The sequence below is a fragment of the Hydra viridissima genome, unplaced genomic scaffold (assembly GCF_058129835.1).
Source record: "Hydra viridissima isolate aposymbiotic clone 2 unplaced genomic scaffold, HvirCarnegie_v1 scaffold_5, whole genome shotgun sequence".
Lineage (NCBI taxonomy): Eukaryota > Metazoa > Cnidaria > Hydrozoa > Anthoathecata > Hydridae > Hydra > Hydra viridissima.
This window is the reverse complement of record NW_028324304.1, coordinates 4,454,220-4,471,916: the sequence shown is the minus strand read 5'-3', so window position 1 is coordinate 4,471,916 and position 17,697 is coordinate 4,454,220. Positions and strand designations below refer to the sequence as shown.

Sequence of the window (17,697 nt, the reverse complement as noted above, 5' to 3'; positions counted from 1 at the left end):
TAAAGCTAACGCGTATATAAATAACTATGATTCATCAAAACTGTTATTCATCAAATGTTTGATGGAACATTGTTTCAAATATTTGGTGAACCCATAATAAAAAGTTAAAACATGAAAAGATGAAAGAGGGGAGGTAAGGTTTTACAAAAAAAAGAGGAAAAAAAAAGCTTGAGAGTCAAATTACAGGGTAGAGAGATATATAGTTGGATACATGAGATAAAGGACAAAAAAAAACAAAACACATCGCAGGTTCCATGAAATATGGATGTTGTCAAATCCTTGTTTTTGGAAATTCATTGAGTTATTAAATGAGTTTCCAATAACAAAGTTATTGAGAAAAGCAGGAAATGAAACTTCTTCCTTTTAAAAAATAAACAACTCAAAACAAATGTTCTTTTAGTATTCTGTAGTACAAACTACAGAACAAATTGTCTGAAGAAAACTATCCATGAGGCAATTTTATTTTTTACTTTATTGAATGGGATTTGTTTTCAGAAATTTTATTTTCTAGTGAAGGCAAGATTGTAGTTATTCTTTTAAGGGGGTATTTTCCCAGAGATTTATTTTCCATTTTTTAACTTGAGAGCTAAATTCATGTCGTTTCATGAGTATTAGTCGTACACTAGCTACTTGCATATCATGCTTACATTCAAAAGATCGAATGTAAGTATAATATGCAAGTAGCTAATGTGCTGTACTATCTCTACTTGAAACAATTCTTTGGCTTTCCTTGTAGACTAAACCTATTAAGTAATCTCAAAAATCTTCAATTGGCTTTATCTCGAGACATTTGGTAGGGTTATCTTTCTTCAGAACATAGTTGATACTTTCAGTGTCCAGCAAAAGCAATGACTCTTTCGCTGAAGCTAAACCATGCCAAAAGACATAGCCATCAGGATATAGTTTACGATGAATGGAAACAAGTGGCTAGGTAAAACAATCTATAGAATTTCAGATGAATCTTGATTTTTACATCTTTCTGATATTAATATGCAATTGATTATTGGGTCCGTGGGTATGCGTTATGTTAAAAAAACAATTTCATTGATCAAGGGGAGTAAACACCATTATGTTCCAATCTTGGTAAACATACCTGAGGAGTCTGTCCTTTGCGATTAATATAGTCCCTAAAATAAACGAAATTAAAATTTTTATAACGATTAAGATTAAAACTGTTGCTCTATAAAAGATTGTCGACTTAAAAAAAAAACCAAGAACCTTTTTTGTTTTCTTGATTAATGCTCTAGTCATACCTTTTTGAGAGCCATTTTAGTTTATTTTTACTTTCAAATTTAGTTTTTGTTTTGTACTTTTGGTTTGTGGAAGGATTCTTGGGGTCATCAAAAGTAATACCGATTATTCTCGCTTGGGAATTTGATAAAATTTATTTCAAAATAAAATTCTTGTTAAAGTCTTTTATAAAAGTGTCACATTTGGGCTGAGTGAAAGCTGCTCAGGTTGTTTATTTAGTGACTCCCAGTAGCAGTATTTGATGTTTATCTTCGTTTTTAACAATTCATGAGTGGGGTTATGAAGTGGGTGGTGGTCAAAACTTTGAATTTTCGGCTCCTTTTCTAATGGCTGCTTCGAAGTTATTTTTAAAATAACCAGTAATCTGGTTAACTTTACATTTTTTTCATTTTTGTGCCTTTTCTTTTCAAATTTTTTATTTCCTTTTTTATTTTTTAATATACAAAATACAGTTATTTTCAGAACATTTTCCACTTTAAAACGATTATAGATAGTTTTCCTTGTGTAATGTTTTTTACACCATTTTTAAGCTGACTTTTTAAACCAAAGAACAATTTTTATTTGATTAATACATTTTTTAAAACTGCATATTAGCTACCTTACATATACACTAAGACATGTTTTGTTTAAACATTAGCACATATGCTATTGAACTTTGTGGAGTTCCATTTTTGAGGGAACACCCATTAAAGAAATAGATTTGTCAAACGCTTAATGTTTAAATAATGATTAAAGAGTTAAAACTTATACTGATTTTAATGACATAATGGTTTTAATGACGTAAACACCTGTTGTAAGTATAATAAAACATGAACTTTCTAAAAAAAATTTCTTTATAAATTGAATTGAAGAAATTAGTACCAGCTTTGTGGTTCCTTAGTTAAGGGCATAAAAGAATCTGAGTTCTAAACTCAACAAATAGTTTATAATTCTAAAAACAAATAATTTATTACATTAAACCAAAACATTAAATTCATACAATTTTTTTTTGAAGTTTTATGATAAAGTTTTAAATCCAGTTAAACACAACATTTTTAAGAATATAAATACTATTAAATATTTGTTTTAAATTCAGTCAAATTTTTAGTTCAGTCAATTTTTGCATATTTGTATTCTTCAACATAAAAAGTGCTATTCTTTTCCAAAGGTGCCACAAAGAATATTGTATTTTGATCATATACCTCCAAAAAAGGGTGTGCTTGAAGTTTATTGCTCTATAATTATAAAAAAATTAAAACTTGAAAAAAAAAAACTAACAATTTTTTTCATCATACTTTAACAGGACCAATGAAAATAAAAATCACTCACATTACAGAACGTCTTCAGTTTTGGATAAACACGATAGATGGCTATCAAAATAGAAAAACATGATCGAAAAGGAAATTCAGCAACAACAGCTTTAACTGGAGATAGTTGAATATGTGAATAGCCGATACCAACCATTGTATTCTTCATCTCATCAAAAATCTCATCTGATGGTACAAAAACACCAATAGCATAGCGGGTCTTATTTTTTGGGACCTTAAAAATAGAGATAAATACAATGAATAAATTTAGTTTTTGTATGATACAACAAAAGAAACTGCAGGTCAAAAGAAAATAAAAACAAAAGCTTCTGTGTGATTTTAAAAATTTTATCATTTTTTAATTATTTTTATTAGAATAAGAATTGAAATAGATTAAGAACACAAATACACAAATAAGAATAGAAATACACTAAGAATTAGAATACACTGAAAAGTTGAATCAGAATACACTAATCGGAATAGCGAAAAACTTGCAAAGTTTATCATTTTTAATAATTTACACTACTTTTCAATGAGACACATGTAAGTTAGGGTAAACTGACCAAAACACTTAAAAAGTCTAAAAAGTAGAAACTTTACATAAATTTTATGATTTAAGTCATAACATTTTAACAACGAACTTTTTTTAGATTAGCTTTTCAATCTCATCCTGTTGCTTTTTCAATCTTACTTCTTTTGCCTCTTGTTGCTTTACTATTTTCATATTTGCAGCTTCCACCTTTTCCTCTTTCTTTTTCTGATCATTCAACTTGGTTTGCATAGCTTCAGGAGAAGTAAGGACAAAATACTTTTGAATAGCTCATCTATTACCTTTTGATTTAACAACATGAAAATTGGGGTATGGGAGAACATCATAATGAGTTTTAACACACATCAGACTAAAATGAATAACACTTTTATTTACACTCTGGCTAGAATGGGTGACATTTTCCCTTGACATTGTTTGAAAAACAGCTTTGTTTAATGTCAGATTGAAAGAAACATCACCAATTAAAGTCTGTTTTAGTTTAAGTTCTTTGTATGCTAAATACAAATCATCTGAAATATCCATTTTGGAAACAGAAGTTAAAAGTAATAAGTTGCTCAGGACTTAAGCAACTATTACAATAATGACAATGATGTTGAATTATTATCTACTTGATCTAAACCTAATATTTGAAACTTCTGATTCAGATAAAATACTTAAAGTTATATTAGCATCATTAATAGAAGTAGAACTTGCATTTGACTTCTTTGTTTTTCAGCAATTTTATATTCCGCTATTTTAGGTTGAGAATTAATGGTGTCATTTTTGCTTGACTGAAAACTGGATACAAGTAAATCTTTATTGTCTAACAACTGGTGTACAGAGTAAAGTGAATGAGATGAGTAAGCTTCATTTGGAATAGCAGACAGATTATATGGATATTAAGCAACATACGAGTTTGTCAAATTTTGCATATATAAGCATTTTGATACAAGCTTGTCAAATGGTGAAATTTTTTAAACAATTCGAGTTCAAGTTTCAATCGAGTTACAAAAATTTATCAAGTTTCACAAATTTATCAAGTTTTTAAATTTTAACAGTTATTTAACAAACTATAATTACACCGCACAGCAAAGCTTTTGCTTCTCGAACACTGTTTTATCATAACTTTTGAGTAATTATGAACTAAAAGTAGGAAAAATAAATTAGAACATAAAAATTAAAAATTAGAATTAAAGAACATAAAAAAATTTTGAAACTTGATAAAATTGAAAAACTCAATAAACTTAACAAACTTGATTAAAACAAATACCAAATGATGTCATAAACTTGAGAGTCAACTTAATCAAGTTTTTTGAAATTAATTATTATTTTTTTTCAAGTTTTGTGAGTTAAAATAGCTCAATTATTTGATAGTCAAATTGTTCAAGTTTACTTCAGTTTTTCAAATTTAGAAAGTTTTAAAATCAAACTCGCATGCCCCTTACAGATATATACCACATGCTCAAAAACCAGATGTAATGTTAGCAGTTGTGAATTCATTAAATCCTGACACTTTGTATTGTAGTAAATTTTCAGCAACAGGTAATAGTTCATTAGAGTTATGAAAATCATGGCCATCAACTAATAGTACTTGTGGCCTAATTTACCAATTTTTGGCAAAAAAAGGTATTTGTAAACTACAGATATCCTATTCCTTTTTTTGTCCATCCAGCTTCACTAACACTTCACTAACATTTTGAACCAACTGATACATCAATAGTATTAAAGGATTGAAGTGAATTTACTGCTTTACATTTTGGCATTAACTGTAGAGGTACAAATCCACCAACAGCATTCACAACTGCATATATAGTTATGGTTTCTATTTTTCCTGTATTGTGAGCCTCCTAAAGTTATTTGGCACCTCATGCTGCAACAATTTTAGGAGGCTTAAAGTCTAACTGTAGTCTATTTTTGTCTATATTCCAAATAGAAGAAGGTGAAACAAGAGTTCCTGTTTTATCAAAAACCTGTTGAACTGTAAAAAAGTATTTAGCAACCTTTGGGACTGACATGCTTCCATATTAAATAGTTGATGTTCCTACAGGCTTTCTCAGAGCCATATTTTTATGCCATCTCTTGAATAAGCACCACCATTTTTCTGATGGGGTACCTTGTTTAAATTTTATATTTTTTGCTAAGCAGTGAAACATATTTCATAAACTGTGTTTTCCCAAATCCAACTCTACTTTTTTTTCTAAATCCTATGGTATTTTGGAACAAGGTCCAGGTTTAAATTATAGAACCTCCTCTAAGATACTTTCCTAGTGTTGCTCTTGAAACTTTATATTTAATGGCTGCAGCTCTTTATGACAACAAGCTGTTCTTAACTGCAACAGTTGCATTTTGCGTGTCAGCTTTTTGGCATTGGAATCATTGAATTTTTATCATGATTTTTTTATTGCTAAAAAAATTCAAACCTATAAAAACATAAAAAATATATCGATTAACTTTTAAATTATATATGCTTACATCACTGTATTTTGAAAAATACAACATCAAAAAAGTATTTCAACAATTTTTAAAAAATCAAGAATACACACTTTGCCTATAAAATAGTTGATATCTTTGACATTTAGTACAAAATGTTTTTCACCAACTTAAGCCAAAAAAACTTATGGCATGTTTTAAAAGTAAAAACAGATGAACAAAGACAGCTGCCCCATAGCTTTAAAATTTATAAGAAGGGGCATTATAAAAAGTGGCTCTTTATAAGACCTGGTCATTAATAGGTCAGTTTGCCCAATTATAGATAATTAATTTAAAAGTTAATACGGAGTTTATGTAATAATAAAAATACTAAAAAAAAAAAAAGGTTACCCACCTTATCAGGATCATCGTAATAAATTCCCATACATTTCAACTTAGGATTAGCTTTTACCACAGGCCACTTAAATAATTCACGTAGAACAGAAGCGGATTCAGAATAATTCTGCTGATAAAACTTATAAAAAAATGTCCCTGGGCTCGAAACTTCTGTCACTTGAATATCAATTGTGCTTATCAATCCTGAGTAAGTCAAAACAATCAACAGTAAAATAATGAATATAAGTGCTCCACTTATTAAAATGGTCATCTCCATGATACCAGGCGTTTACAATTAACTTTCTTTATAACATCGCGCGTGACTTAACCAGCTAAACATTTTTCCAAAATCGAAAACGAAACAAATCGTCAGCCCTAACGTAAAGACCCTCATCGCCAGACAATATTTTGTTAATCAACTTATATTTTCATTTTTTACTTTCAAACTAGGGAAAGGAAAATAGCCTTCGGAAAACCGCAAAAATTTTCGAAACTAAGAACCGAAAATGTTATTTTCAAAACTGGTTTTTAGAAATCCGTCTTTTCTTCAAAATTTACTTGGCTATTTGGCAATTCTAAAACACTTTTATGATGTAGTTGCGTGAGAAAACATATGGAAATCATTTGCGCTTGCGCAGTAACAGTAAGTTACTGAGATTTGTTATACAAAAAAGTAAAACGAATTTTCACAGAAAACAATGTCGTTCTTTTAACACACCAATTTGGAAGCAATATTTGCACTCTAAAGAATTTTAAATGACCAAGTGCAAGCTCTGCGACAGATATTAAGTGCAAAAGAGGAAGCACAAGCTCCATGAGAAACCACCTGAAGACGAAGTACAACATCACTTTTGTTGCAGCTGTCACTCTTGAGAGAAAACTCATCAAGCCTATAGATTCGTTTTTAAGACGAAGGCTCTAATTGATGTTTTTTTAGGCTGAGCTTATTATAGCTATATATAAATTGATTAAAGCTCAAAGATGCTAAATTGATTAAAGCTGATGAAACATTATGAAGATATAGGAAAAATATATAAGCCGCAATTTTCAGAAAAGAAAATGGTTGGTCAAAATGCTAGCATAACTCTTGATGAGTGTACTTTATCAAGAAACAGAAGATATATGAACATAAAAGTTCATGGTTGATCAAATACCGTCAAATATCACCGCCAAAATCAGCAGTAGCTGCAGTTGCAACTGTAAGATATATTTTATTATGCTTACGTGGGTACAGTGCTTACAAACTTTTGTGAGCTATTATGGACCCCAACCTAAGGAAAAAGCTGACAGTCATTGATGAAAACACATCAGCTAATTCCAAAATCTTCTTCGGCAGCTCTAGTTTAGGCGATAATGTAACTAATGTCCGAACTTTAGTTTCAAACGTTCTAAATCTTTTTTCAATTGATGATTTTTAAAAAATTCGAATCAAACAAACTTGATTTGATAAACGATGGAAACTATCTCGCCACCGCTTTTCTTATTGGCGGTTAAAAAAAACTTCAAAACGATTACATCTTAAACTAGATATTTCTGACTTAATAAGTTTTTCCACCAATCCGGAGATATAATGCAACTTAAAAACAATAATAAATGACATCATTCAAGAGAAAATAGAAGTTTTAAGTATTTTTTAATGATCTTACACGGAACAGTACTTCGATTGTTTTTATTGTAGTTTTTTTTAGAAAATGTTTTTTTTTTTAACAAATCAACTGGCTATCATATCATTCGGCATGTTGCAGTTCACAATATAAATGCTAGTGGAATATAGTTATTTAACTAAAAGCAGAAATAACTCTCGATAACGCTTTTCTTCTGCAGCGATTAGCGATCGCCTTCCAAAAAAGTTTTCCTTTCGAAAGAATGCTACTTTGTCGCAAGGAGGCATAACAAACTCTGAACCAAAACAGCAGTTTAACACACTGAGAAAAGATATTTAAATCGAAGATTCGCTTTTCATTGATAACTTTTGAAGATGACTTTTACTAACAACTATTCGCTTGAGGGCCAAGTGGTTGAATTTCATTAGCTCATCAGGATTTCTCCGAAATTATTCAACTTTACAAGAGTAAAAGGTTTTTACTTTAAGTTTATCGTTGTATATTATTAACATGAAACTTTTGAAATGCGTAACTGAAAAATTAGTTTTTATAATTTCAGTTGAATTTTTCTGGTAAATAAAAAAGCATTCATTTTTTTTTTTGTTTTTAAAAATAAATTTTGAGTTAAAATAATTACCGGAAAAGCGGAAAACCGGAAAAGCGGAAATTACTTTCTCGAATTCGCACTTGTAACATTTGGCTTAAATGGTCAAATGGAAAATATTGATAAAAAGACGAAGTCATGAATTTTCAGTGGTGGTGGTGGTTGGGTGAAAGTGTAACTAAAATTCAGTCCCCCTCTCTTAAGTTGCTAAATTAACACTTTACACACACACACACACACACACACACACACACACACACACACACACACACACACACACACACACACACACACACACACACGCACACACTTACAAACACAAACAAACACACAAACAAACACACGCGCACACAATTGTTTTTTAATATACAATTGTTTCTTGCAACATTTTAATCATTTCGCAAAGTATAAGATAAAAAAGCATACTTAACTAAGGGTCTGCGTATCGTTTCATTTCTGTATCTTTATCATTCCGATTTGATAGCGGAAAAAAAAGTGTCATCGGATTGACGAGAGTTCCGGTATATACCGAGATTTAAACTAACTACAATACCGAATAAAATTTTTTTACCGATTTTTTGTCGTAATTATTCCGATGACACTTTTTTTTCCCGCTATCGTATCGGCATAATAACAATACGGAAATGAAACGATACGCAGACCCTTATACTTAATCCCGACATTGAAAGGCATTTTACTTTAAAGTTTAGATCGAAGTAAACGTTCTAAAAATAGCGAAAAGTAGGGCCGTTATTATGCATAAACGTTTTGCCACGTAAAACTTAGCGATTTCTTTTGTTTTCAGAAGGTATACCTTTTTTCAATATTAATTTTATAAATTAAAAATGTTTTGTAGCACTTAATTTCTGGGTTAAGCGTTCTCCATTCCTCCTGGTCCGTCACTGCTAGAATGATCACAAAAAAATGACATCATAACAAGGTTATTTCATATTTTGGTTTAAATTGTTCTCAATACAGTACTAGCTCTATTATGTTTTTACAAACATATCTTGCTTCGAGATGTTTAAGTATTGGTTGACTCGTATTTTATGTCCGTAGAAAAAAAAAGTAAAAAACGCAACTTTGCATATCGTGGGTATAGTGGCAAAAGACATTAAGTCGAAAATTGGCAGTTTTGACTGGCAAAATACACTAAGTCGAATGAAACATCTTTTCTCTGATTTTAAAAATAGATTTAACATTAAGTTATAAAACGGGTATTTTAAGAAGACTTAAATGATTGATTTCTCTAAACAACAAATTTTGAGTTAACGTTTTTTGTCAGTATACCCACGATATTTAATTTGAAAAGCGCTTTAGAAAATTTTATTGCAAAATTATCTTATAGCTGTAAAAGGATAAAAAATGCTTTTTAATTAGTTTTTTGGAATACATTTAAGCTAAAAAGTTTGTTTTTAAAGATTTTTTATAAAGAAACTTTTTTTTTTTTGAGTTTATTTTAACTCTATAAGTTTAACATGACCAGTTCAAGAACTCATTAAAATATAAGTTATTGATTGCAACCGTGGACGTATAATAGATGGATGTCAACTTATTATTTTACATCAAAGAGGCCGCAGAAATCAGCGAGCCATAAGATTTTTCGTCTAACTCTAAATTTTCACCCGTTAACATAAAAATCTATTAAAATGGCTGCCCACAGTTTTAAAACAGAAACTTTGATCACGTGGTATTACTTTGAACTTTTATAGAGTTTGTTTAATAAGACTGTTCAGGATAAAGTAACTACTTCACGCGTTGACAAATTACCAAACAAATTACACCAAGGTAAAGGAAATTAGTTGTCGGCACGAACAGATTTTCATCATTTTTCCAAGATAAACATTTGTAAATTTGGGAACTTTTTTCGTGTAAAAAAAGTCATTCAATGATAAAATAGACCTGTAAGGTTAATTTTAAAATGAATAAAAAGTATAGCGAAATATAAAAAAGCTTAAATAAAATTTTTTATCAAGATCTGTAGTCAATGTTATAAACGTGTTGCGCTCGTGATTTACGCTGTTTCTAGCGTAAAAACAAAAAAATCGATTTCATATAAATTTTTTGGAGTAAGTTACGCTGGAAGCATCGTAAATCACGCTCAAAACTACACGACAAAAAGTCGAGCGTTAGTTCAAATTTTTGTCACAATGGTATATGGCGCTGTGCAATATATATATATATATATATATATATATATATATATATATATATATATATATATATATATATATATATATATATATATATATATATATATATATATATATATATATATATATATATATATATATGTTTTTTTTGTTTTGATTAAGTATTAGAAGGTAAGTGGCGTCCTCCAAATTATTTTTAACAGAAGATAATACTAATAAAACAAAGTTTCTTCTTTGCCATTTGAGATTCAAGGTAAAAGTATAATTGGTCTATATTACATTATATTTTAATAATAAAAAAAAATATTTTAAGACTTAGAAATTGTCTTCATTATCTTTAACTTAGGGTGACATTGATTTACCATTTCTTATTAGTTTTTTCACTGTTAATTTTTATTTTCACTGAGTTTATAAAAATATTTAAACATTTCAAATTTTACAATAGTTTATGTCAGAAACTTAAATGTTAAAGCTAAAGTTTGCATAAGATCAATAATTTGGGTTTGATTGTTTGATTGGCTCAGACTTTTTGGTAATGCTTGCAAAGTCTAATTCGAGGGAAAATTTATAAAATACTGATAAGTTTTTTGGTCATTCCTTAGGCCTGAAGGCTCAATCATGATCAACAGGCTAAAATTGTAAAGCTCAAGCTTGGTTTGAGGCTCAGTCTAAAAAGCGCGCCCCAGGTTCAACTTTTGTAGGGTCAACCTGAATCAAGAACTTATCAGAAAGTCACCTACATATGAACACTATGAGTTCAATAAATATAAGTTTAAGATTTAGTGGGTATAAAAGCTGAAATGTTAAACAAATGTTAGATAATTAAATAAAATTAAAAAAATTATTACCTTTTCAATTTATAAATTGTTATTGCTATTGTTATTGCAAGACAAAAAGCATTGTTGTTTTGTCCACCAATTTGAATCATAGACATTTAAAATATTCAACTCATAGAGTTGAAATCTTATGACACGCTTAAAACAAACGACGAAAAGATTACGATACGATGCGATACCCTGAAAACTATTTATAACATTGAAAAACTTTGTCACGCTGAAATAATTGTAGCGTAACATTTCCATCGTAGTTACGACATTTCTAGAAAATGTTTTCTAACATTGACTACTGGGGCCAATGCTATAAACAATTCGAAGTTTTTTTCGAGAAAAAAAATCTTTCGTAAAAACGCAATTTTTCACGTACGAAAAAAAGTTCGTAATCTCGAAGAATTTATCGCTGTTTGTATTTTTTTCGCCCATTGCTATAAAGCATAAAACGTAAACGTCACTAAAATTCACGAACTTTTTTTATCCGTAATATATAGTAGTAATATAATAGTAATTTTTATTGTAACTTTTATTTATTAGGCCTACTTAATGAATTTAATTAGTCATTAAGTATGCTGTGCTGTCTATTCTATTTTTATGAATATTTTTAAATTCTAGTATTTGGTGTTTAAAAAATCTGTGTAAAATTAAAGTAGAAACATGAATTTAATTTTTTCGGATGAAGACTTAGATTTCGAAGTTGCAGAAAATGAGCTTCGCCACCGATTGCCTCGAGAGGTTGGTGTTTAAAACATTACTTAAAATTACTATATATATATATTTTTTTAATGATTTTTTATCGAACAAAATCAGAAATCATACTAAATAGGCGCAGAAATTATATTTTTGTTTTGTTTTTCAATATCATTTTAGTTTAATGGTCGCTTTTTTAACGAAGATGTTTCTGACAACGTTTTTCGAGAGCAGTATCGAGTCCCAAGAGCTGTATTAGATTTTTTAGAAACTAGGCTTAAAGATGATTTGCAACATTATACTAAGCGAAATAAAAGCATTTCAGTACTTTTCCAAATAATGGTATTTCTTCATTTTATTGGCACAAATATTTTTTTTCATGTTCTCAGAGACTGTCATGGAACCTTTACCAACACAATTTATAGTATTATACAGTGTAGGAGAAGCTATTTTCAATGTTAGTGTATTAAGTTAATAAAACTATTGGAAGTATATATATATTTACATGAATGTAAAATCTTTATTTAGAAATATGATTGATTACATACTTATATTATGTTAATATATACTATATATTACATACTTATACTATAACATTTGTAAATATATATTTAAATATATATATATATATATATATATAAATATATATATATATATATATATATATATATATATATATATATATAAATATATATATATATATATATATATATATATATATATATATATAAATATATATATATATATATATATATATATATATATATATATATATATATATATATATATATATATATATATATATATATATATATATTTAAATATATATTTACAAATGTTATAGTATAAGTATGTAATATATAGTATATATTAACATAATATAAGTATGTAATCAATCATATTTCTAAATAAAGATTTTACATTCAAGTTTATATACAAATAGTTATAAACTAATGTAAAGTAAACTACTAACAGTGCTAATGATATATAACAAGGGTAATAATAATGGCAATTTAATCATTCTATTCAAAAACTGCAGAGATATATTACAGTATATAAAATTAACAATGATAACATGATGTAATGTATAGTATATATCAATTTTATATATATATATATATACATATATATATATATATATATATATATATATATATATAAATATATATATACTTCCAATAGTTTTATTAACTTAATACACTAACATTGAAAATAGCTTCTCCTACACTGTATAATACTATAAATTGTGTTGGTAAAGATTCCATGACAGTCTCTGAGAACATGAAATATATATATATATATATATATATATATATATATATATATATATATATACATACATACATACATATATATACATATATATAAAATCTAATGTAGCAATACATATTTTTATTTAAATAGTTTGCTAATTAAAACATACTAAGCTTCCCAAGAAGAACCTCTTTGTTTTCTCTAATCTTTATTGCTAGTATCATTTTAAGTTCTTTAGACAGCATTTTATTTTGTTGTGTATTTGTGTATTATTTTGTTGTGTATTTGTGTATTATATGGCATATTTGTTGACTATTTATACTTTTCTTTAGTCAAACATTATGAAAAATTTGTTTAACCAAAATTACTATCGAAAACCTAACAAGGAAAAACAACAAGGAACTGAATATCGATTAAATGCAGATTTTAAGTAATTAGTTTATTATGGAGTTACCAAAATCCTTTTCAGTTTTATCTATAAAATATCTACATAAAAACACAAACAAAGAATGTTCAATGATTTTGAAGCGCTAACGTTGTTCCAGCAATGGCCGCCAAAAATCACGAAGAAAATATCTAAAATTGAGATCAAAAATCTATCTGAAGTTTTTTTTCGAAAAAACGCATTTTTTATCTGAAAAGGCGATTCCCTTGTTCGTTTATAGCATTGGATTTAAAAACGAAGTTTTTATCTTAAAAACGGAATTTTTTGAATGTTTATAGCAATGGACTTTTTTTTTCTTCGCTTTTTACGGTAAAAACTTCGTGTTTTACGGAAAAAACTTCGTTTTTTATGTTTATAGCATTGGCCCCTGGTTTCATTCAATTCTTTGGTCATTTATTCACCGGCCTTAATTTTATGTATTTTTTTAGTATTTTTTCCGATATGTCGCCATTTTTTACCTCGACTACTCTATAGGCTCCATAATATATATTAGTATTATTTCTTAAAATATTAAGAATGTCTTTTTATATAAAATTAAGCTTAAAACTTGGTTCCATTGCTATTATCTTGAATAACTTAAAGGAAGTTGATGTGGCTGGTTAGATGAGACCAAAACCATTCGATGAATCCGACAGACTTAAATATAAATAAATTTCTATTGTTTTAAAAAAAAGATTTGTAACAATATGCAACGAGCATGTTTTTCAAAAAAAAAAAAAAAGCAATGCCTCACTTGTACCACTTTGTTGACGGAGCTTTTTTTCGCTCGCATCGGTTTCAATTTTTTTCAATTTTTCAATTTCGGTTTTTAATTTTTTAATTGTTAAAATCAGGATTATTGGGGCTGTCGAAATTCTCCTGGTGCACAACAACTTCGTGCGTACATATATCATTCAATCTAACGATGTTTGTATACAATCCATCCATCTGATATTAGATCTGACCCAGATAAAATCCATCTTTCAATAGCAGTTCGAAATGTTTCAACTGTTCTATCAGGCACTTAAACAAGGAAGCATCTTCCATGGTCACGCTCAATTCCGCCGAACACCCAGTGACCTTGATGTGATTGTCCAGGATGGTATTTCCTGTGATAAAACTTTGATTAATCTATTTTTACCACAGTTTGTTAGCCGGTAACGTCTGTATCACCTATTTCACATGGATTTTCCTCCAGCCATTGTTCACAAAGTTCATAATTCCACATTGACTGTGACAAGTAGGGCATAGAAATCATATAATCCGATTTCGGCACACCTATCAATCATAGTATTTTAATCTGATAAAAGAAGAACTAACGTGGGAAAATTGTATGTACCAACTCTTTATATGGAACAATAAAATGAGATGATTATGGTCTTAATGTTTTACAAAAAACTTTTTTGTTTATTATCACTTTTTAATTACATTTTAATACGCTATATTTAAGTTGCGCACATCAGATTTTTCACTGACGCAAAATATTAATTGAATATTTTAATTGACGTAAAATACGACTCAACGTTAAGTATTTAAGTATCGTAAGACATAATTACATTATCTTAAAAAATGCTTTTTGACGGTTTATTGAAAAAAAAAAAAACAACAACAACAAAAACAACAACAACTTATTAATGAATTTATTAATTACTAAACGTAATTTAAATGTTTAACGGTCGGAAAATACAATTTTTAAGGTTGGAAAGTACCCTCGGTAAGTCGAACCTTAAACTGACCAAAGAAATGGATTGACTTTACGAATGTTCGCTTTACGCGAAGTTTCTTCCACTATTGAGTTTTCAAGAGACCAAAGAAAACAGCTCGAGGTTATTTAAATTCGAGTTATCGGGATTTATTACGTAAATGATAACTTTATTTTCTACCAAGAAGTTCAATTAGTTATAAATAACAACTATAATAATAATCTTTAGTATCATCATTACTTCTTAAGTAAATACACAGTTTTGAAGAGAAAATAATTTATTTAAACTGGTTTTAGGTTTTCAATTAAAGTCAGAGGCGGTTACTGAAGTTTAAACTCATTAAGCAGTTTTGCCTACTTAAATCTGATGTTGCTCCTCGGCAAACATGACAGTGGTTTCTTTCACTACATTGAATGCTGGCTTAGGCAAAAGGACAGTGGTTTCTTTCACTACATTGAATGCTGGCTCAGGAAACGGTGGCAGCAAGGGAAAACAACTTAAAGAAGATTGATAAAGCAAACTTTGAAGACATTTTCGATTTGTCTAACTAAGTTAACTTGTTCTTTTGGTTGAGGTTCTTCATTGAAAGTTTGTACCTAAAAAAAAGAAAAATTATAAAATATTTCGGCAAGTAGAAATCATTCTTACAAGGCCATTCGGAAGACATCTCTCTGCCCAATAAATTATTCACCTAATAGACCTCGGCAGGGCATAAACAATAGAAAAAAGTTAATTGTTAGAAATAGGTAGAAGTAATCTTTGAATGGGCTCTAACAGGGAATGTTACCACCTTTTAACAGCACCAAGAAGCCTCTCTGGCACGAATATTATGTATTACTTTTCTTGCTTTACTGTTTAAAAATTTTGTCAAAATTAATTTTTTAAACAGTAAAACAAAAAAAGTAAGTTATGGTGGGGTTGGACATCCCTTTGAAGCGCCTTCAAAGAATTCTTGACAATTTTCGAAACATGTGGTCGAGCGTTCTCCTGATGTCAAAATTGCCACTTTTAAAACGCCGAAAGTTCTCACATTTTTTAATTGATGGAGGTTGTTCCCCATGTCCTTCACCCAGAAATTGATGTCCATCAGCTGAAGTTTTGTTTAAATCATGAGAAAAAAGCAACGCATACCGTAAATTGTGTTTTGTTGGCACAAGGCTGGCATGGTTAAAGCACATAAGTATGTTGTTTACACTTCAGCATCATGACACATGTTGACACTTTAAGATGAAATTACTTACAAGATGGTCCCATACGATTTAATCCTAATTGTGAAACCTTTTGTAAATCCCTCAAAACTGTATTAGTAACTCACGCGGGTGCCAATGATTAGCATGTAAAAAGTAAAATGTCTTTTTTAAAATCTGACAGAATAAAATCTCAACTGCTGTTTTTTCAAATCAAAACAAAAAAGTACTTTTACATTACTTAACTTAGGTATCGTTGAAACTTGTTCAAGAAATTTCAAAGCCCAGAATGTGCTGTCAATGAGCGTTATGATTTGGTGAATCTTTGAGTGTAATGATTCAGACACATTTTTACGACGATGACAAAAGAGATAAGCGGGAAATTATCTTAGGAGATTTTTTAAGCGTCAAATCTTTGATAATAGTGAACAAAATTTATTTATTTTTTTTCTTAAAAAACGTTGCTGTGATGGTAAGCTTCAGCTTTTAGGTTGTCAACTTCAGGTTTTTACTAAATTGGCTGTCAATAACACATTGAAATAAATCTACAAGACCATTTTTTATCAATTGGATTGTTAATGTACTCCACCTGCAGACCAATGGCCTTAATTATTTTGAGAATTTCATGAGCATAATGAGATCTGCAACCTGTTACTCTTATGCTAGAAAAAACAGCTTTAATAGGGTTTCCGATTGCAATTTCATAGCTCGCCACACAAAATCTGAAGCACTATAGTAGGAAAAAGAGTTTGAGATGTTTTTTTCAAAGTACCTAAGTAGAGGCCTTCTTTTCTCCCAGTCATTAAGACATGTAGAACAGCTTATAGTATTGTTCCAAACTTTGCTGAAATATTGAAAAGTCGACCATCATGGAAAGTTGCTGGAACCAATCAAAATATAGTATCATCAAAAAGGATAGTGGTTTCTGAAAGAAAAAAAGAAAGATAATTTACATTAAAAAATGGCCAAATATGAATGATAGTGCCACAGCTGAGATTTGAACTGATAAAAAATAGCATTTGTCAATCCACTTATGTTTTATTTAGGTAATCTTATGATTTACCCGACAAATATGTCAGCAGTGTTGAACAAAAGAACAGAGTTAACTGAACCTCAAATTCTACGAGGCTTTTTGTACATGTTAAAGAATGGATTGGGTTGCAACATGTTAAGACCTGTCTCATTTAGGAGTATTGAATATTTAATCTTTAAAGATTTAATGAACCAAAAAGCTTTATAATCACAGCCGATAAGTTAATTGGCTGTGATTATAAGTTTTTTTAGTTCATTAATGAAGTTCTTTAATGGAACTCGTTTTTCTTATTTTATCCTTAAAATGAGTTCGATTTTTAAAAATATTTATTTTTTCGATTGAAG

At 29.0% G+C, this 17,697-nt stretch overlaps 2 protein-coding genes and 1 long non-coding RNA gene across 4 annotated transcripts; 2 read left to right on the top strand and 1 right to left on the bottom strand.

The window, feature by feature from the left end:
* Positions 1-1,662: 1,662 nt before the first annotated feature.
* On the bottom strand, positions 1,663-6,228 carry LOC149888097 (testis-expressed protein 264-like). Its single transcript, XM_090088550.1, has 3 exons — positions 5,891-6,228; positions 2,560-2,772; positions 1,663-2,465 (listed from the first exon to the last, which is right to left on the bottom strand). The coding sequence occupies exons 1-3, from the start codon at positions 6,146-6,148 to the stop codon at positions 2,340-2,342; spliced, it is 597 nt and encodes a 198-aa protein (XP_089944676.1). The 5' UTR covers positions 6,149-6,228; the 3' UTR covers positions 1,663-2,339.
* Positions 6,229-7,519: 1,291 nt separating this feature from the next.
* LOC149888095 (uncharacterized) lies at positions 7,520-17,453 on the top strand. Of its 2 annotated transcripts, XR_016452764.1 has the most exons (4): positions 7,520-7,949; positions 8,785-8,887; positions 15,128-15,256; positions 15,430-17,453. It is a non-coding gene; the product is annotated as an uncharacterized LOC149888095 (long non-coding RNA). The 2 variants fall into 2 exon arrangements; XR_016452763.1 differs by lacking the exons at positions 7,520-7,949; positions 8,785-8,887 and having other exon boundaries at positions 14,990-15,256.
* On the top strand, positions 11,578-12,214 carry LOC149888096 (uncharacterized). The gene is made up of 2 exons (XM_090087521.1): positions 11,578-11,797; positions 11,933-12,214. The coding sequence occupies exons 1-2, from the start codon at positions 11,720-11,722 to the stop codon at positions 12,212-12,214; spliced, it is 360 nt and encodes a 119-aa protein (XP_089943647.1). The 5' UTR covers positions 11,578-11,719.
* Positions 17,454-17,697: the final 244 nt, after the last annotated feature.

What these genes read in the sequence shown, in the direction of transcription:
- LOC149888096 (XM_090087521.1), top strand. Translation starts at nt 11,720, where the DNA reads ATGAATTTAATTTTTTCGGATGAAGACTTAGATTTCGAAGTTGCAGAA. An exon ending in GCCACCGATTGCCTCGAGAG is followed by an intron (nt 11,798 to 11,932) that starts GTTGGTGTTTAA and finishes ATATCATTTTAG; the next exon opens with TTTAATGGTCGCTTTTTTAA.
- LOC149888097 (XM_090088550.1), bottom strand. Translation starts at nt 6,148, where the DNA reads ATGGAGATGACCATTTTAATAAGTGGAGCACTTATATTCATTATTTTA. An exon ending in ATTACGATGATCCTGATAAG is followed by an intron (nt 2,773 to 5,890) that starts GTGGGTAACCTT and finishes TCTATTTTTAAG; the next exon opens with GTCCCAAAAAATAAGACCCG. An exon ending in AACTGAAGACGTTCTGTAAT is followed by an intron (nt 2,466 to 2,559) that starts GTGAGTGATTTT and finishes TTATAATTATAG; the next exon opens with AGCAATAAACTTCAAGCACA.